The following is a 21,985-nucleotide window of genomic DNA, read 5'->3' as shown; positions in this document are numbered from 1 at the left end:
GTGCAGTTGACATCTTTCCTGCTACAGCACCACATTTTCTCTCTATTCCCTTGGGCAATGCACTAAAGATAGTACTTGGATAGGAAACCAAGGAGAGAGTGGATGTTCCTCCACCACAAGAAGCTCCCTTCTTACTTGTAAGGAGATGGTAGGTCCTTGAGTGCTACATTGGTGATGCGGGATCATGATGGAGAAAATGGACCAAGGGGAGTATTGCTTTGGCTTAGTATCATACCTCTTGCTCAAGTATATGAAAGGCATTCCTGACATTTCTTAGGTTTGTTTAACTGCTGAGTTACATAATTCTTATCCTTAAAAATGCCCTTCACAATAAAACTTTGAGAGAAGAAACTGCTGTTAGAAGAGATTTTTGTGATCTCTGACTGCTCTTTTACGGAAACTGTTTCGCCTGTAGAAAATGCATTAGACTACATGTCCAAAGCTGACAGCTACCTAAGGACAAGGAGAATTTGCATTTGTTCAGAAATCTTGTGACTCGTCACTGTCTTCTGGTGCCTAATTCACTCTCCATTCTTATTTTTTCCCTTGACTGCACTGGAACTATCATATCAAAAACTTCCTATTGGTACATCTGGCATCCACAATATGAGGGAAAACAGTAAACTGCGCCCTGGATTCTCATTCAGCTTGATCTGCTCCTTCCAACTTGTCCTAATTCTTTCTTCTCCCACTATGTTGAGTGCAGCAGCTCCTTTTACATAGTAGTTTGTCAAAGAAGAGACTGTTCATCTTCATTGTTCTCTTTACTGTGAATACCTAGCAAGGATAACATCACATGCAAAACCTTTTGTGGAAGACATGAGGAATTATGCTAGGACAACATTAGGGCAAACTTATTTTTTACTATTATCTAGGCTATATTTGTTGTTCCTTCCTTGCACCTTTACACTGAAATTCTTAATCAGATTAGTGGTATCTGTTAAAATATCAAGGAATGATATTGTTTTAGTATTTTGCATATTTATTTCATCAAGATTTTTATTTGGGCTTAGAAATAAAATGCTTGGGATCATTTTTGGCAGGGCGTGGGTGAAAAAGAAGATGAGAGCTTAAAAATATAAATAAAAGATTAGTTAGATTTGGCTAATCATAGGTAGAACAGCAATGCATAGAATGACTAGACAAGCAAGTAGTGCAAGGAAAAGTGATGGATTAGATGGAGCAAAATTAATGTGATTAATGTGCTTGGATTTTCCTTTTTGAAGTGGATAACTTCAGCCCATATGTAAGTTTAGGTCTACTCCACAAAAAAAATAAAATTCTTTTTTTGTTGTTGTTAGTTTGGGCGCAAAATATTAAAATATGAAAAATATAAAAAATATTAAAGCCTATATCTCCATAAAAATACAAAAGTCTAAAAGAAAAGCTCTTGTAGCAATAACAAAAGAAAAAAAAGTTTCTAAAATGAATAATGATTTGGGGAAAATGCAGCAATGTGTATTTTAGAAAAGCTCAGTTGTGCAATAGATGAGCTGAAATGGAAAGTTAATCTTCCACAGAAAATAAAGACAAAGAAAATGGAATGTCTGCTCCAGGGACTCCATACACTGTATAGCTGTTCATTTGTCACAAGTGAGAAAATGTTTAATCGGTTTTGAAATGATGTATTCTCTCTTTATTTATCGTGTTTAGTGACTTTAAGAGTGTCAGTATGTAAAGTGTTTATCCAAGGAATGGATTTCTGGCACATGGATAAAATGAAAAGTGAAATGTTTAGCTCGCAACAGGCATATGTTCCAAGATCTCTCTGAGTAAGTATCCTGAGATGAGAAGAAAGCACACAGGTCTGTGTTTATCTAGCTTACGCAGGCAGACAAGGAAGGCTCCAGCCTGGTATTAACACTGAAGTGACATGGAATGTCTTCACCAAACCCCAAACAATTACATCATTCCCTTAACAATATTGATAAAGTGTAATAAAAAAGAACCTGGCACTTTCCAATTAGATCCTCATTGCTAAATACTTGAGAAACTGTGAAATACTTGACAAGTTAAAGTAAAAATCACTGTTTTGGGGGGAGGGGAAAGAAGTAAAAGAGCAGAGGGAGAAGAGGAGAGGAGGGAGAGATCCTTCTATATTTTAAGAGTCCACAATTTCATGCCTCTTTTTTTTTTTTTTTTTAAGTTATGTCCTCTGACTCAAGATCCATAGCTATATGCTTAATTCACACAGCTGTATATTACATTTTAAAAACTTTAAAATTTAGCATCTTTGAAAAATGGGAGATACAGCACACTTTCCTCCTAGCAACAAATACGTTCTCTGTTTTCTGTATTTTCATTTACTTAACTTTAATTGTCTCTAATCTTTCAAGATGTGATTTTCTCTAAGCAGGGAGAAAAAAATAGAAGCACTGTTGTTTCCAGTTATGCTTAATACAATTTTAGAATGAGATAGAGTTTGGTCACAGTATCCATAACAAGTAATTTGAAGTAATTGTCAAAAGTTTACCATGCTAGGACAAAAGGCAATAGCAACAGCAGCAATATAATCTTGCTGCATTATAGTCAGAAATGAGCTAGTTACTCCTCCTCTTGCACTTCATTCTTGAAGAAGCAACAGCTAAACAATCTGACTAGAATTATCAGAAACAGTATTCAGTGAAGCTGAAGGTGCTGATTCTCTGCCTTGCTACCTCTATTCAGCTGAACAGTTATGAAAGAATATCGTGTAGCTTTATTACTTTCTTATAAAACCTTACCCAGTATTGAGTTCTGATCTCTTTGGAAGGCTTCCAGATTAGGGTCTTTTTTAGAAGAAAATAAATCCAGACTCTGTAACATTGATCTCTCTTCCAGTGAAATAGTTAAGATGATCTTTTTCTTCCCCTCTACCTGCAATGATTCATCTCTTCTTGAAATAACACCTCGGGAGTGATTCACAAATTGGACTGTATATGTTTGATTTAGACCTTAGACGCAGCCAGATATCTTCAATTCTTTCTGCTATCTCTCAGTCAAATAATGAAGCATCGGATTCTAAATTCAGTGCCATAGCACTGGAAATTGCTCAGTTTATGTTTACCCATAGTGCACTCATGTGAGAGGCAATGTATGCTGAGAGTCTCATAAGAACATTACAGATCCTTTTATTTCTAATATTTCAGATAGTATAACCCTGCTTGAAGTGACAACATAGGTCACTAAGACAACAGTCGCATATAATGGTGATTTGGTTTGGGGTGAAGCCGTTCACAGTTTTTCCTGCTGTGATGCCTAATAAGGGCTGGATAGACAGAAACGCCACTCACTGTCATGGCTTTGTGTACATCACTGGTATTAGCAAATCTGAGAATTTAATCTGTTCTTTAGTAAATCTCAATACATTATGAGAATACATACTTGCTTTATAAAAAGTCAAACAGGATTTCCTGCCTTCTGACGTAAGTATCAACTGGGGAATTTAGGATGCGCATGGCTGGTTATGGAACACTTGTCTTACTGTGTCAGGATATTTTTATTTGGTTTATTTTATAATTTGCTCCTAATGCTTGCACATTCCAGTGATTTTTAGGCCTTTAAGTGCTTCCTGAGTGCAGCCTCCCAGGCACCTCTTCTGTTTTCAGGACTTTTAATAATCCATTTAGCAATGTGTTGTTGCTTTCTTTGCTGTAGCAACAAATGACATTAATTTTGAAGAGAAATGTTTACCTTTAAATTCTCTCCAAAGAAAGTACTCCTGACACAACAGTCTTCCCAGACTTCCATTGGCTTCACTGAACATGAGACTTGGGGAGGAACAAAGCTTTACACCTGCTTATGAGCTGACAAGTTGATGACACTTAGAGAAATAGCAGACAGTATGGTACAATGGCACTGCTGAAAAGCAACACCTAGAAATGTAGCACCTAAGTCTGGTAATCCTTTAAAACAGTAAAACAGTAAATGTTCCTCCCGCCTCGCTACCCTCCACACAATAGTTTGGATTGTTTCCAAAAGTGAACTGTAAAGTTAAAGTGAAAATTGAGTTAATGATTGAAATAAAGTGGTGAAAAGCTAAGAATGGAGAGAGGTATGCAGTTTTAAAAAAAACCCAGCACAACACTTTTAACTGAACGGCAAGAATATGCTGTTGGACATCTTTCAGCCATTCATCCTTTGTTGTTCCTTTACTGTTAGGGGTCTTTTCTTGCTGTGTGGCTCCCAGCATGCAGACTTGAATTGCTCATGGTAATACATTTCAGACCGTAGGTATACATTAGTTGCATCAGCAAAAAGTAAATACTTCGTGAGCAAAGGAAAATGTGTATAGAAGAAGCTTACAGACTGTTAAACAGATTGGATCGTTCTAGTTTAGCATCCTGTCTCTGACAAAATATCAGGGCCTGTAAATATGCAGTAACGGAAACTTCGCCGTCAGTTCAGTTATGTCAGAAAGTCTTTTCTGAAATATGGGTAATTGGTCTTTCCCTGAAAGATGAAGTCTTTGTCCTTTTCTGAAAATATTTGCCAAATGACTGCAAGTCCTTAACCATTCGCATGATTGATCTTTGTCTCTAAGACCATGATCTTTTCTTTTGAAGACGTTGGCCTGCTTACTTAATAAAAAATAATATTTTTTATTGGTTTTAAATTAGGTTGCATTTAATGGCATTCAGTACTAGTATGAACAAATGGTAATAAAACTTTTAACAAACCAGGGTGCAATTCAGAGTTCTAATATTCTACAAAGTAAACTCATCTTTATGCAATTTATTCTACAGTTTATGTAAAGGACCTATGCGTAGATCTTACAGTAAAAGATAAAGGGTATTAATTTAAGGTGCAAATACAGTTACACAGGTAAGTAGCATGGATAATAACACAACCAAGAAACACCTTGACGATAATAGAATTAAAATAAGTGGGGTCTGATCCTACCCAAAACTAATACTATAGCATTAAATTTGGGATTAAAAAAACTAACGGAAGAATCATGTTGCTACTAACATTAATGAAAAAAATACAGAAATTAAGATCTTTAAATGTGACATATTGTTTTGTCCTGCAGTTTATGTCCAGCAGGTGGTTTCACTGAATAGTTCTCAAAAATTCACGATATTCCTCTTGAACTGTTACAGCTGAAGTAAAACGCTTGTGTGCATGTATGTGCATGCACACATTGTGCATCAGCTTCTGATTATGTTCTGTAGTTTTTTTTCTTTCATCATATTGTCTACTTGAGCTGTTTAGTTAGATTGTTTCCTAAGACTTTCACAGTATAGCGTTCACATTTGCAATGGCTGTGACTTAAATGTGGGTAACACTTCTGCTTTTACTCTCTTGTGTTGATTAGCCACTACAGTTGTTGCTTTCTTCCTTGCTGTATGTTAAAATTTACTTTAAGGGTTATTGTATTATATTCTTGTTGTCATGTATATGCAAATAGAAAAGCAGAACGTCAGGGATATGGTTTAATTAGGTCAAAATTGCATTAACTCATCTGGGAACTATCCAGTAATAACTTGTACAATATAGGTCATTCCTTCCGTAATAACTTCCAGCTGATGGAAGGCTGCCATCAGCCCCTCCACAGTACAGGGCTTGCCTCAGCCTACTGCTGAAACCCCACTGTGCTTCTCATATATGGAGATTAAGTGGCTAGGAAAAAAAGTGTTGCCTCTTTTCCTCAGTTTGTTCTTCGGCCTAGTTACCTTGTTTGTTGTCTTTCTTAACAAGTTAGATCCCTTCTGCACTGCGTCTTCAATGAATGCCTCTCATGGGATAGCTTACACCTGCTTATTTTCTCAACTGCTGCCTGAAGGATGGTTCTACCTTAATTAGTCTGAGGAGGTAAAAGTTCCTTCTGCACCCCAAAGGAAACAACTAGGGCAATGGTCACCCCAGACCAGAAACACCATGGCGCCTTCGTGTAATCCTTGGAAGGGATAGGAACAGTTCCTCCAAACATGAGAGAGTGTTCATAGGCCAAAGGAGTATGGTTTATTTAGTTTTGCTTGGACATGTGAATAGCAATGATTTGCATATCCAGAGTGATACTGTTATTTATTACAATTTATTATCAGTTCCAGCGGCTGCCACTTTTTCATTTCAACTTGATCCTTAGAGAAAATGCTATCCATTTTTCTCCACATATCTAAACAAAGATACTGTTGCTACTATGAAGAGAATGTATTAGGATAAGTTGGGAGTTCAGTCAAAAATGCCTAACGTTTCAAAAATACGTGTGAAGACCTTTTCAACCTGACACTTCGACTACCCAAATTTTGAAGTCTTTCAATTTACTTTCATGGTATTTTGTTGTAATCAACTCTAAGAATATGAGAGCCCCCATGAATGTTTCTGTTTTCTCCAAAGGCTGGATTTCTTCCATGCATAGTTGTGCTGGCTTTTGATGATATTAGGGAATCCTGTGTTCATGCATGTTAAGGAGAGAGCTCTTGTGCATTTAATTAAGTAGGAATGTTCTTCAGAGCAAACCTGAAGAATTAAGATGAAACTGCATCACAAAACATTTAAAATTCTAGGAGGTTCTATAATACCCAAGTATTTGAGAGCATTTTTATTCTATAATTTTCGAAGAACAGAAACTGAAACCTCATTTTGGCTTGAGCACCAAAATAGAAAGAGCATATGACAATACCTCCAATCAGACCTGTAGATTTATTTCATTTGTTATTTTTAGAGTGTGTTTTTGCATATGCACATGTATAAAAATTAATCCATGCTGGGTTATATTCTTAGAGTGTGGGTTAATATTATATGTTCATGAAATCTGTTAAAGCATCTGTGTGGTTTCTGTCTAGATATCTAAATAATCCGCTCTAGGTTTAAGGCAAATTACTTCTTATTTTGTTAGATAACTCCGACCTTGACCCTGCACGAATTTCAGTTATAAAAGTGTACGCCATACCATGGGAGCAGGCAGATTACAAGTCTGAGGTTGACATCAATAAATCAAAAAAAAACCTCATAATTTTTTTAACACAATATTTAGTACACAACAGTTACACTACCTCCATATGTAATTATAACCTCTTCAAGTAATAATGATTGCTCAGCAGGCCTCCATTGAACTAGACAGTGAAGAAAAGGTGTGTTAATAGAAACATCTGGAGATAATTCATTCTACCACTGTTTCCTTTGTCTCCTGGCACCTTATTATTTCTTCAAGTTCAACTGGCCAAGGATTTTTTTAATATGTTTGAAGCTTATATGTTAGGTTTTTTAAGAGAGAAAAATAGTTTTCTCTGGGATATGTTACTGGGCTTGACTTTCCAGTGCACACTATTACATGATCTTGTTTTATGCATGCTCATATCGTATATGCCCAGTTTAGCACAGAGCTACCCATGTGCCTACATAATATCTTAGCTGGCATGTATGGGCATGATATCCACGCTAACATAAAATTAAAAGCATTAAACTCAGAAAGAGAACCTACATGTTCATGCAAAGTATGCAGATTACGGTAGGTTGCAGCTAACACCAATGCATCTAGGGAACTGTGAATACCTCAAACCAAGTTTTTGAGAGGAAGTTTGAACCTGTTTAAAATTGTTATTTTGAAATGACAGGAGAAAGCACATGCAAATTAAAAATGCATTAGAAGAGTCATGCTAAAAAATATTTGCTTTTCTCTCTGAGTGGACTGTTAGAATACAATTGTCAGAGACTAAAAAGAACGGAAGGTTAGCTCTGTTTTTTAATGTATTGTCTCAATTCATATTTTAATCTGAATAACATGTTTGAACAGAGACATATAACCTTTAAATATGCTTAACAGAATTTGGGTTCACATCAATGCTAATTACTGGGTGAGCTGTGACTGATGAATGCTTTGTACATGATATATTGAAGGTAGCAAAAATATCTCTAATCTACACTTCGTGACCTTTGATTTTGAAATGGCTGGAGTGTGACTCAGTCTGTGCAGAATGGCTTTTTAAACACTGTATTTTCTGTCATCAGAAAAGTCTGCCAAGGTAGCTCCATCCTGCTTGTGACATAATTTAGCACCTAATCTATGCCACCTCGAATAAAAGATGGCATTGTTGTGTCAGCGGAGAATTTGCTTACATCAGAGCAATGCAAAAAAAAAAAAAAAAAGCCCAAACAAATCAAACCCAAACATATAGAAGGACCAGGTTGTATCCTAGTGTTTTAGAGAAGAATGGGAATAAAAATAGGCAGAAAAAAATAATAATAAAACCAGAGAAGGAAAATCTTGAAGAATACTACTTTTAGATGTAATGTTAACTGTTATTCCTGATAATCTAATGATTCCAGAAGACACAAGCACCAAGAAGTGATCTAGCAAATTTCTTCATCATACCTTAATCTGGGCACGATAAAATTAATTTCTAAAATAAACAGATTGTGAAAATCTCAGTGCTGAAGTTTGCCTTTCAACAAAACTGTAATTTAAATTAGTTATGGCCATATTATTTTGCTACTTTGCTACCCCTATTATGAGGGACTTTGTTCCTGAAAGACAGGACTAAAGAAATACCTGCCCATTGAATGATGTAAATAAAAGGGTCTGGAATAACAGTTTGAACTGAGGTTGAAATGGCAATCTGATATGTGAAGGTTTTATTCATTGCTAACTCCATGAGTTCATCAGTGCTCTAAAAATTTTAGTTTTCCTAAAATATTTGGTTTTAGTGCAAGGTTGTATTCATAATGCCTATTGAATATAACAGCCTATGGCACAGTTCACGCTCTGCTTCAGTTACTGGGTCTGCTGCCTTCAGCGTGTGGCATGAAGCATGAAATATTTAAGTTGTGCATTTGTGTTACTAATCAGTGTGTACAACTGATAATATTGATCATTGTTGATGAATATTAAAACTGTAAAGCATACCCAATATTGGGGGGGGAAGGAATCAAAATTCTCATGAACAAGGCAGACTGGCCTGTCAAAAAAAAAAATTTCCTGTTCTTCACATTGGATGCTTTTTGTTGGGCGTTTGCTGTGGGGAAAAAATGGTACCTCAAAGGTAGAGATATCTTCTTTTGTTCTTGTTGAAGCGATTAATTTTCATCTAGTTGGAGCAATAAAACACTTTTCTGTTTAATATGAATTTATAGGAAGCAAGGGACTAGAGATGAGGGAGATGACTTAGGATTCAAAACATTGCAAATGTTTGGCAGGTTTTTTTTGGAGGAAAGGAAAAATCTCTTGAGACCTTTGTTTTCTAAGGAACAATATTACAAAATCCATAGTTACACAATATAAATTGGCAAATGAAATAAGAGATTAATGATTCTGGCAGCTGACTTAAGCTGGCATGTTATCTCAACTTTCTTTTTAATGTAAGAAAAATACTTTTCTTCTTTAAAAAAAAAAAAAAGGACCCCAAGAAATTTCTTACCAAAATTTAAGTACTAGATATTTTGAATGAACCTGTGTTTATTTTTGTATTTATTCACTTCTTATTATGCAGGACAAGGGAAAGCACTGAGGAGAGGCAATGGTACTTTTTAAACAACAAAAAAAAAGGTGAAGAAAGTGATGTAAAGTTATAGTGCAGAGAGGACCCTCAAGAAAAAATGTCAAAAGAAAATACGAGGCTGCTTAGGATGCTGTGCATATTAAGTTTCCTCACAGCCTTGTGCTATCTCAGTTAACAGGATGCTGGTTCTGTTTCATTTTTATAATTTTGTGTGACTGTCAAACTGCTTGGTGTTCTGTCTTAAGACTAGCACTCATTAACGCTTTCAGATGTTGAAACACAAAGAAAATAACGTACAAAGCCTTTTCCTCTTTATAAAATACAGCGAGAATGAATATGACAATTCATATGATTAGCTTTTCCAGGAAGCAAGTACTGTTACTTATACACTGTACTGATCTTCCCTATGTAGTCATCAGTTCAGGATCAACACTCTGAACAGGCTTATATGCCTGCCAACTCTGTTTGGCTTTAAATATAACTCATGTCAGATTTAAAGTATTGAGAGGCACATATAGTCTTTTCTCCCCTTTCTGCCTTCTTTCTTTTGGTAGACTATGCTTAGTTCTAAATTTTACTTGTCATTTTAATCAAACGAAAATGTACCTTAGAAGCTCTTGCCTAACTCAGAATTGCTTCTGAAACACGACTGCTTCATAAAACCACCACTAAGACTACCTGTTCTTCATCTCAAATGTACATAAATGGTGCTTAACAATTTGTAAAGCCAAACCCAAGTAGTCAAGAAAATCCAGGTTCGAACTTCAACCAAAATACGTAATCTGTTAAACAATACAGAATCTCTCTTGCAGAATTGTAGAAGCATTTTTTTCTGCTTTTAAATCCACGTTGAAACAAATCTTTACTCTTGCAGGTGATTTAGTTTGCTGTATGTGGAAACCAGGTGCGTGTGTGTTTGTGTGTGTGTGTTCGTTATTTCTCAGAAAGGTTAGCCAGGGTATGTCTGTACCTATGGTTACTTTGTTATTTGTTTGTCCACAGAAGCCTCATCAAATGATGCTGCGATGAAATGACTGCTGTCCATTGCTTAGTATTGTTGATTTGTCTCCTTATTGCTTTTTTTTCTTTTTGAGCGAAAGAAATATTTTTGTGGTTGCCAGCTGCTGTCTCCTCTCCCTCTCCTTTTGCTTTACCTTCTGCATACATTCACATACATATATGCCTGTGTTGTACATATTTATAAACTGGCTAATGCATTGTACACAGCAGACTTGAATCTGAATCATTGTCTGCAACAGCTTGCTAACTGGCTTCAGAATGGAATGGAAAAGAATTGAATAATCCATAGCTGCTCTTAAAATATTCCTAATGGATCATATCTATTAGATAGAAATGCTGTCGATGAGCCATTTGCAATGTGAACGGCTTCTTTTCTTTCTCATGTGATTAAATTTGGTTTGGCTCTTAGTGCATCCATTCCTTCCTTCCCTCCAAATAGAAAATCATTTACATAGTCTCATAGTTGTACACAAGGGAGCACACAGAAAAGTCCAGTGATTCATTCATCAAATTTCCACATTTGAATAAGCAGCGAGTTCAGTCATCTCAATCTGCAGTGATTTTTTTCTGAATTACACAAACACTTGAACCAAGGAAATCAGAAGATGAGAAAAGGAAATAACCATCTTTCTTGATCTTATTTCCTTCCTTCCTTGTCAGGGATGAGCAACTCTTCCATTGTTTTGAGAGGTTGAATATTATTTAATTCTCCTTCAGGGCCAGCATGAGGGATATGAAACCCAGCCTGAAATCTGGTTGAAGAATTCTGGCTTTTGCCGTGTCAGGATAAGACGGTGGTGTGAACATCACTGCCTTATTTTTAATCATGCTTGAAAAGTCAGGAGGTTTGAAGCAAAGCCAGTGACCTCCTTTACGTCTTTTAATCCCTGAAAATAACTCACATGCCCTTCCTTCCCTCTTCCATGACTGCTATCTCTTCTCTAATTCACATTCCTTTTTTTTTTTTAAGGCACTCACTAAGAGTACGGAAAACTATGAACATTTTCACTTGAGAAATGGACACTAAACAACCTTTGCAATACATGTTTGGTAATAAATGTTTCATTTTGCAGACAGGTGAAATGAAAGCCAGAGATGTCAGATGAGTTTCCCAAAGTTGTACGATGCAGAAATTAATCTAGGTATAGAAACAAAAGCCTTCTGAACTCTAGTCCCTTATTTGATCCAAAATGTCTGTGTGCCTGCACAATATAGTCAGGAAAAGTATCAATGGTAATTGCAGATATTTGGTTTCAAAATCTACTGAAGGATCAACAGGAAAATTTGAATGGGCTGCCCCACTGAAAAGCACCAGAGAAAAGGTATTTGCTGCCTGGCTGAAATCTGAAAGGATGATATCTAGTCTTGGGGTTACGGTGATGTCATCCAAATTTCTCTTTGTATTTAAAATGCATGTCCCCTCCTGGAGTCAGCTTTGAGATGTGTCTAGTTTGACATATGTAAACATTTCCAAATCAGATATCTAAACAGCATGGTAATGTAGAGGATTTATTGCTGTGCATGTTTTATTCTTTGATGCATTTGGATTCACTTTATTTGCTTTGCATTTCGTGTGTGAATTATGCCACTTTGTCTTTCTTGTACTAAAAAAATGACAGCATCAAATGTAAAGCAAGCAGGTTTCCATATGTCTTCTGAATGTCCTCTGAGAGACTTAACTGCTAAATAAGCGGAGATCTCTCTGGTTGAAAAAAAAAAAAAGTGCTAACTGTCTTGACTGTTTGATCTGCACATACAGAAAAAATATTTGATTCATGGACATTTGTGCCCTGAAGTCTTACTGTGTTGCAGCTGATGTCTTGTGCGTTGTTACTGGGCATTAGAAAGGTGTGATGTATTAACAATGACAACTCGGTACGCTGCTGCTGTTTCATATTGCACAAACAGCTTATTTCCCTTACCTCCCAAAGTAACTGCTGGGGAGGCAAACAACCTGGTTGAGCATTTGTCTTCTCTCTGTAAGCCTAGAAATTAAATTACAGCTTTTAGACACATCTGTATGCACGTGTAAGGTTGTATTGATTATCCAAGTGGTCAGTCCACAGGGAGATTTTCAGTCATGAGAGAAAAACACATTGGCCATCTCCTACTCCCACAGGATAGTTGGAATAATTGAAAAGTAACGGAAGGCTTTGCATCTCCAATAAATGTCAGTACTGTTTATCAAATTTTCTTGAGCATTCTCCTGTACAGTATGATTTTCATCTTGTCTTGGCTTCCTGTTTCTTGGGATGTTTTCCTGTGAGGGAATTCTATGTCATTACCTCAAATATAAAAGCGTTACTTAGGATGGCCATTCACTGTCAAATTCTTTTCACATTATTGTCATTTGCAGAATGGTTTGAAGACACGTTTCTCAGAACAAGACTTCTTATTTGAATGTCTGATCTTTCTATATTCTGTAAATCATTAATGGCCTTCATTCGAAGAGCTTCCTTAAAAATAAGCCATTGACTCCGCTGATGCCTCCAGATTTCTGTCTTGTCCTGTATTCCTCATGTTCTTTCAACAGTGTTGCCAGTTCATTCTGAAAAATCAAATGAGCCTTTTATATGACTTCCCCACCAGCCAGCTCCAGAGCTGGAAGTCTGGGGGAAGGGACTGGGATGAAAACCAAAAGATCTCCCTGATATGTTTGCAGTCTTACAAAAAGTTGAAAATATGTGAAAGTAGGCAAAAAGTTTAAAATATAGTGCAGCTGACTGATGAATATCAGGGATAGTCTTTTTGAGTCGTTCTGTGGGACCACAGGATAGATGATAGATACTTTCCCCAGTATAAAACTGTGGGAAAAGGTAAATAGGCAAGTAAAATGGAATTTTTTAGTTTAATCGGTAGTAACGCTCATCTATAAATCACTTGGAAAAACGTAACCAAACCCAGCCACAAAAACCATTCTATTTCTTAGATACGCACTGACTTACAGAGCAGAATGCCATGGTAGGCTAAGTGAGAGAGCGGAAGGAATGGTTCACTCAGGTAAGGTGGCATTTGAGTATCAACGCAATGGCTTAAAAAGTGACGATGTTTTTGTCTTTTATATTTTTCTGTGCTGCATCTTTGTTGCTCAACAGCTTCATTTTGCTTCAGCAAATGGAAAAATGAATTACAAATCAAGAGAAAAAATGTGTAGAATTCGGTAAACTGATGTTACTTCTTTAAGCTGTAGGCTTTTTTTTATTCAGAAGTAGGATATTTATGTAGACATTTATTTTTTATGTTGGGGGAAAAAAACATGGAGTATTGAATTTTGAGAACTAGGACAAACAGTTTCACAGAGACTTTGTGAGACTGACCCTTGTGAATGCTTGAATCTTTGTATATTATTGTCACCATTAAATACTTTAAATTATAACAACTGTGAAAGCGCTCAATCTCCAGTTATAATAGTCCATGAAGGATACAACTTCTGTGACTAAAATGACATTTCCATCCATTTAACTGGAATTGCATTTCTTCCCATAATTAAAGTGATTAAAACTGTGATGTGTATTTCATAGAAAATTATCTTAGGGGCTGATATGTGGTAATAGATGAGTAAGCAAACATCTACAATTATATTTCAAGAGAAAGCTTTCCATAGAATTTTTCATAAAATAATGAATTCTCCAGCTTCCATGTTGAGCTTCAGATGAGAAAAATGTTCTTAAAAGCTCCAGTATTTACAGAACATTAAGTCAAAAAATAAAATGGAATAATAGTTAATCAAGCAATTAATTTTCCAATGAATTCTTCCACAGCCTTTTACAATATCCCTACATATTTTTAAATTTGAAATAAAATGGAAGCAATTCAAACTCAGAAGTTTTTAAAATTTAATTGCAGTCACAGTCCTCACTCAGTGTTGGAAATGTGACCTTTGCATTTCAGCAGCAGTTCTTACTTGAAGTGTAGCTTTTGTGTTTAATAAGCTACTTTACTTTTGCTGTACTCAGAAGAGGTGGTTGGATCGTCCCGGTAGAGTCGTGATGGGCACCTCTTTTCTAGCACAGTTTCTCCTGGCCCAGTTTTCTGTTGCGTCATTTCTTGTTTAGTACACATCAGGTTTGATTTTTAAGATTTCTGTGCAGGTTTCAACATAAGCCATCTACCCTAGTGTGCTATAGTATAGATACAACAGAACTGGAAGAACTTTGTTTATGGTTCTTTATAGGCTTTGACTCTGTGTTTTGAAAACAGCTTTAAACACAACAGAAAAAGCAGTATATGGGCAGGTGTGGATGCCTGGATTTGCAGGGCTCTGGACAGTGCATTCATTTTAGGTTCTGCAATAGGTAATACTCTGGTCAAAACCAGAACCCACGGTAAATGCCGGATCCCAACTTTGCTGAAGAGTCATCTTATATTGTGTATATGCCTCTATGCAAAGAGCTCAGAACTCTTATGTTTTAATTTTCTTTTATTTTAGATGTGCTAATAAGAATAATTACATATCATGTCAACGTAAAGTAAGAAAAACAAAAAAAAATCTGCATCAGCAGGTAATGAAACATTTTCTGGTTTTGCTTCCTTTGACAGCTTTTTGGAAACTGCAGCCTATTTCTGTATGAAACCAAAAATGGGAGAGAAAGAGGTGTCCCCACATTCTTTCTTCAGTATTTGGCATGAATTCAGTTCTGACTTCAAAGACTTCTGGAAGAAGGAAAACAAACTTATTCTTCAAGAAAGGTACATTTGTTTGTTTGTTTAAAGGCTTTTCTCAGAGAATGTTATTGGGAGCAATCGCACAGAAACCAGTCAGCCACACTTCATTAGCACACAACCTATTGAATGCCTTTTGGATTTTTCTCCGTATTTTTTTTTTAACAGATTTTTTTTTCCCACAGTTGTTACAATTTTTAAATGGGACCTTAATATCAATTTGTGCTAAACTTTTTCAGGTCCATTACCTGAACAAGTAACTCCTATGCCACTATGAATCCAAGCAATGGGAGACTTGTTTCAGGTCTGAAAGTTGATTAAAGATTTCCTATTGGCACATTTAGTGAAAGCAAGTCAAGGCATAAAGACGTGATATATTGTAAATATTTGTCCAATGACGCTGGAAAAACGGAAGGGAAGCAGGAAGACAGAAGGAAAATGTCAATTGACCCCACAGTAAGAAAAGACTCAGACTGAACCATATTGCAAATCACAGGCCATGGACATGAGCATGTGTGGTATATATGGCATAAAGAAAGGAGATAGTAGTTTTGAAAAATTACCCATATTATCTAGTCCACGTATGAGAAGAGCTATGAACTTTGCTTTCATCTGCATGCAGTTATTGCATTGTGGTCACCCTTGGTTTATGTTATGATGCCAAGAATTAATCAGTTGTTTAAAAAGTAATAAATGCCATATAAGGACAAATTAAACAAATACAAACATGAAAATTGTAAACACATTATATAATCCTACATCTGTTAGCAACCTGAGTGACCTTGGTATACAGATAATGAAGCTACTTCTGAGCCTTCATATTAACAGGATTGAAGCTTGATGTTCATTAAATGATTGATATCAGTGCATGTTTAGGTAACTTGACAAGAACAGGCCTCTCTTTCAAGATTACTTACCCTATGTAATTATCACAGACGTCAAATTACTGGCTTAGGAATTCACTGAAAACTTCCGTAGGCACCTATATGATCAATGTCATGTCTATGCTTAGTGTAAGAACATACATTTTGGAGCAGTCTCACAGTTAAGAAAACTGGATTCTGCTCTTATTGCAAGAGTGTGGTGCAAATGTTATCACAGTACAGCAGCCCTCTGGGGATCTGTTTCATTTTACTGACTGTCTGACTTAATTTTATGTAATTAAGTATATCTCCTTGGAATTGAGTTGACAGTTAAATACCGTCTTTGGTTTCCTACGCGGGGATTTAGCTGCCAACTGAAAACAGGTTAATTTCATTTTGTATTTTTTATAGAACAGGATTTAAGAAAAATGTCCTTTCCTTTCCAAAATACTAGGCTGTTTTTTTCGACAAACAAACAAACAAACAAACTGCTCCAGAGGGTTTTCACTGCAAAATATTTTTCTTTACAAGACATTAACTAAATAAGCACAAAACCTCTTCCTCCTATTTTTCTTACACATCTAAAGCTTAAGAGAAGAATGGAATTGTTATACAATCGTTTGATTCTCTTTCAGTTCAGTGTATGAGTATGCTAAGAGAATGTGTTGAAGCAGCAGAGAAAATAAGTGGCTGCCAGCTGGTTCCTTCTAGAGCAGGGGTGCTTTTAGCCTGCAAGAAACTGAACACGTATAACCTACAATATGGCTCAAGGTGCAAGAGGCAACAGGGAAGGAAAAGAACAGTGAGAAAGGGCCTGCAGTAGGAAAGGAAACTGGGAGATCCCTAGGAAGAATGGCAGAGAGACCCAAACCCAGAGCTGATGGGATGAAGGAGACTTTCCCAGGGGGACAGACAGGGCTGTGTAACAGCAGTCCAGGAAGTCACTGAGATTGAGACTTAAAATGATCCATCCTGAAAATCACGGGTAGATTTTTGTTTTGAATTTTAATTTTGACCTGTCTCATCAAGTTTAAATCTTCCTCTTTATAGATTTTGTTTGTTCAGCTGAGGCAGGGTTTAGACTTCGGAAACCTTTGATGTCTTGGTTTGTGCTCACCTCTCAGATAAGTTTGCATGGTGCTGTTTCAGGTCTGGCAAAGTCAAGCTGTCCTCATTGCCTTTTAGGAATTAAAATATTTTGGCCAAGTTGGCAAATTGTTAGTCTTACTGCCAAGTAAGACAAATTATTTTCCCCAAAATGAAGAGTCTTCTTTGGTAAAACAGCTGTCTTATCAAAGCTTTCATGTGGAAAATACTTTGCCTCCAATCGCAGTTCAACCTGATATCTGAAGTTGTCCTCTAGGCTTTTTTTCTTGAATTTTCATTTCCGCTTTTCTTAGCAAAAAGCAAGAAGCTGTGATGTGAAAGCGTCTTGGTATTGAGAAGTCAAGGGAGAAAAATTTTCGTGGAAAGACAAGCATTGCCCAAAGGTGTAAGAATGTACAACATGATGGTTTTCAAAATCTCAGCCTAGATCGACAGATCTGTAGGTGACAGAAATCTGAAATCTCACTATTGCCACTGAAATAAAAATGATTATTTCAAGAAAATAGATTTTACTCTTTAGTTGATGTTCTGCAGTATGCCACCTTTGATGGATTATTTACTAGGTTGCCGCCTCATGAAATGTTCTTTAATTATGATTATTATTTCCAAAATGTGTAACTTTAGTCCCTTTTCTGTTTTAGTTTGATCATCCCTCTTTCTCACGCCCTGGTTGGTTTGGGGATTTTTTTGCCTCTTCTTCCTCCTCTTTAGTTTAATAAACCTTTATGCTGTGGGCAATGTTTCTAGAATATTTTATATCCCAGTTTTCATACGGACTGTGTAGGGAAAGGAGTTACTTGCTAATACAGGCTGTTCCTTATTTAGTCTCTGCAAATGTGAGTCACACTGGTATTTCCTAAGGTAGTACTACTTTTTGTTACTAATAGGTTAAAAGTGTATCTTTTAAAGAAAGCAGTCAGCCAGTTCTTATTTTAAACACTTCACTCAGCATTTCAACTTGTGTATTGCTTTGCCAGGCATTTATATGCAAAAGATAAACACTGAAGTGTCAGACTTCATATTTCCTTACAAGAAGACGAGAGAAAAAATGAAGAAAAATGGGGCAAGGTTAAAAACAAATTAATTTTTCGGAAGTTTTCTACTGCTTTCACTCAGTCCTCTTACTTGAAATAAAGCAGAACTGGAAAATACCAGCTGTAGAGAAAATTATGCATGATAAACTTAAATACAGTAGCAATAAAAAGAAAAATCCACCTGAAAATTACAGTGAATGTATATGTTTGACAAAAGGTTTTCTTGAACAGTGCTATTTTTTGGGGGTCACACTGCAGTCAAGGCTAACTGGAGCGTTTCAATAGAAATTGTTATCTGGGTTATTTATAAAATTCTCAAAAGTATTTTGTGGAGGTTGAAATTTCTGATGCTACGTCTATCCTAAAGATGTATCCTTTTAAGTGAAACTTTTCAAAGTAATACACCTTATTTCTGATTAAACAACTTTAAAACACAAAACAAACAAAAACCACAAAAAACAACAAAAGGGAAGCCACAATCAAACTTAATGGGGCATGTTTTGAGTTTTTAAATGTTGTTGTTATCGTTGTTCTTTCATCATATATTTAATATGTCACTGGTAGTCTATGCTTTGCACTCGTACTTTGAAAACTCTTGAAAGGTATTTGTCGGTATAGCTTGCGCCTTACATGTTGAGAGCAAGGAAGTCAAGAAGAGCTGGGGTATTTTCCCTAATTCTTTTTCAATGTTTGAAAAAAAAAGAAAAAAAAAAAAAAGATTTTGAACCTTGCAAACTTCCTGTTCAGCATCCTCATTATCTCTATATGTCTTTCAGTTGCTGCATGCCCTGAGATGCATGTTGCTCTCCAAATATATATCGTCAGATAATGCCCAGCTGCAGTGGCAGCTATGCAAAAGCGTCACCTTCTTAGGAAAACCTTTAGGGGATCACACCCCTGAGAGAGAGAAAGGGGCAGATATCGGTGCCCTGTAAGTGTGTATATAAGGTATCTATTGCTCATAAGCTCAGTGTGGCCCTTGCCTTTATGAAGAAGCGTGTCACTGAACAGAGAGTAACTGTGTCAGGGATGCCAGCAGAGGAGAGTTCATAAGCAGGATCAACATGATGGTAAAAATCTGTAAGTCCCTCATATCTTGCATCACACTAAGCTTGAGAATTTCTTTTGGCTGACTTTATTCAACCCTTTAACTCCCACGATAAATCTTTGACACATTAAAAATAATCTATAAACTCAAAAAAATGCACTCGTCTCTCAAATGTAGAAGTTGCCCGTTCCCGTAAGAATAGCGGTTAAGCTGGCACCTGGTGTGTCACACTGTGTATATCTAGATGAAAGGGAGATTCCTGGCCAGCATGTCTCCACAGCTCATTGATCTCCTCCTGCAGAAAGACTGGTATGTCTCCCTACAGACTTCTCGGCAGGATGATTTAAAACTTGCTGTTGAGCAATTTAAAGTCTGGCATTGGATATCTGTACGTTGCACAGTGAGGAGCATATTGGTAAGCTGCCACTTCTGCTTGCAGAGGAGGGCATTAAATCCCATAGCACGAGCAATGTCCTCTCGGAGTAATTTAGGGGATATTTTGTTAACGGTTATAATAGGAACCAGTGAGTCAGACTTGAGAGTGAGAAATCGGGGGACATGGGAATATGCATTTGCAAAGAAATGTGGAGAAGGAAGGAAAGAGAAGAAAAATGTACGTGGAGTGGCAACATGAGAGAGAAATGATGAAAATGTGGAGTATGTTTAGTGGGGTCACATTTTGCTTGGCATGCTGTTGTAATGCCAACTAAAAGCTCCAAGCGTTATGTTGGTAAGTCGTTATGGGTAGATACGTTTTCTGGCTTGGGAACTTTAATCTCAATGTCTTTATTGCTCTCTAGTCAACCGAGTTGCATGCTGGTAGGCTTGGTTTTACAACTCATAATGACATTTCAAAACAGAATGTAGCTTACGTGACTTTGAACTGAATAATTAAAAGGATCTTCAGTTTTTGAGAATATTTCAAAATTTTAACTCGAATATAATAGTTTTCTGATCAGAAGATACTGTTCAGGCATTGGAAAATCTACTTAAGCCCAAACACACCAGCAATTCAGAAGCTAGGAACAGTCCTTTGAGGCAGTGCCTCACAAAGAGACAATTTGCTGTCCAGCTGAGAGAGGCTGCTCAACATTTCAGTACTTTTTTTTCATTTCAGTATTCATTTCAGTACTTCCTTGTGCACTTTCGGCAATTAGTCCTTTTTTTCAATGAAAACACCATCATTTTTTGGTTAGGGGAGGAGAGCAGTAACTTTCAGTTTTAGCATTGCTTTTGAGGGAGAAGTTTGTGAAAAATAAAAGTATTTGGACATAAGTTTCTCAATCTGGATCTTTGGTGTAGAAATTACTTTTAAATACCTTAGTTTAACATTTTTAAGTAATACTGTGTTTTGTAAGGCAGGAACAAATATTTCCACTTGCAATTGTAAGCCAACTGGTGCATACAAATAGTAAACTTGAACAAAGTGAAGGACCTAGTAAAAAACTAATTCCAAATCTGTGATCCTTCCTAATTTTTGTGACTAGCATGAGGCCAGATTCCAGAATGTTCCCACATAAACAGCAGAAGGGATTTTCATCAGTCCCTTCTTTATTTACCTGGTGATTGTGGTGTATCATGCTGGCACATTACATTGCATCCTAGTACGTGTGTTGTGCATAAAAGGAAGTAGATACCAATCATCATTTCATAATGAAGTTTGCAGCCTGTTTTCATGGCTATAATGTCAGACTGGTTGTGACAGTTTAGGGTATAGTGAGATGGGATACCACGATTCCTACCATATAGAGATTTTTACGGGCTTTTAAACCCCTTTGTGTTCACCACTTCTTGAAAAAAGAATGACATTTTCTGAAGATAAAAATCAGCCCAACATACTCAACAGATATTTGCATATTGGTGAAAAATATTGCACCACTAAAAATTTTAAGCAGAATTTTTGTCAAGAGGTGCTACACTTTCTATACTTGAGAAATTTGTTCGTTCCCTGGTAAATGATTACATTGGTATTTGAGGTGCAATAAATTATTGCAGTGTTTTATATATGAGCAGTATTTCTCATTAAAATATTTGTCCACAAAAGTTTGAGATGCTCACAAAGACTTAAAATCTACTGTAATCCAGACTGATCCTGAAGATGTTAGATTCCTTGGTTACTGAGAGTTTGCCAAATGAGTGCATGGAGTTGGCATATTAATGGCAACATCCATTAAGTGTAAGGGCATGGCTGTGTGCATGTGTTTTATGGCATGAGTACAGGGAGTAGTCTAACATCAGGGGGATTTTTTATATTTTTGGGAAAAGCCTCGCTGTGTCTGCAGTCATTTTGAGTCATTACATAATTATGAATGGGCACCTTTTGATATGATTATTTTCACCTGATGCAGCAAAGTTAGAGGCCTCTTACTTTCCCATCTCCTGCACTGGAGATCTCTAATTCTGTGGCTCTCCGGCTGACTTCTACTTTTTTTTGCTTTTCTTTCCAGTGATCTCTTCTATTCACTCAATTCTCATCTTTGCTTGTACTGCCAATCTTGTAGCTTTCAATTATCCAGTGTAGTAGCCCCCCGTATACCCAATGTAGCAACTCATCTGTCCAGGGCATGCCTCCATATCCTCTTCAAGATAGTCTCCTTCTCCACATAGTTTGTTCATCAAGTCATTCCTTTTTACACATTGCATTTTTTCCTTCTTTTACCCCACCTGCTGCTTAAAAATGTTTTACAGCAAGCACATAGTTTCACATTTCCGTTCACTCATGAGTTTCCTTTCTTTTGCTTGCAGATTATGTTACCACTTTTACCTCACCTCCAGTCTTGTTCCCTTCCCTTATCATTTCCTGTTGAATTTCCTAACCAAATAGCGCAGAAT

At 36.6% G+C, this 21,985-nt stretch overlaps 1 protein-coding gene across 1 annotated transcript in view; it reads left to right on the top strand.

The window, feature by feature from the left end:
* FMN2 (formin 2) overlaps positions 1-21,985 on the top strand; it is a 177,298-nt gene that overhangs the window by 145,869 nt on the left and 9,444 nt on the right. The window contains exon 18 of the mRNA XM_054197192.1: positions 14,979-15,128. Within this exon, the coding sequence (XP_054053167.1) occupies positions 14,979-15,128 (150 nt within the window). The remainder of the gene's footprint in view (positions 1-14,978; positions 15,129-21,985) is intronic.

Source organism: Rissa tridactyla, chromosome 3, assembly GCF_028500815.1.
Source record: "Rissa tridactyla isolate bRisTri1 chromosome 3, bRisTri1.patW.cur.20221130, whole genome shotgun sequence".
Classification (NCBI taxonomy): domain Eukaryota; kingdom Metazoa; phylum Chordata; class Aves; order Charadriiformes; family Laridae; genus Rissa; species Rissa tridactyla.
This window is presented reverse-complemented; position numbering and strand designations above follow the sequence as displayed.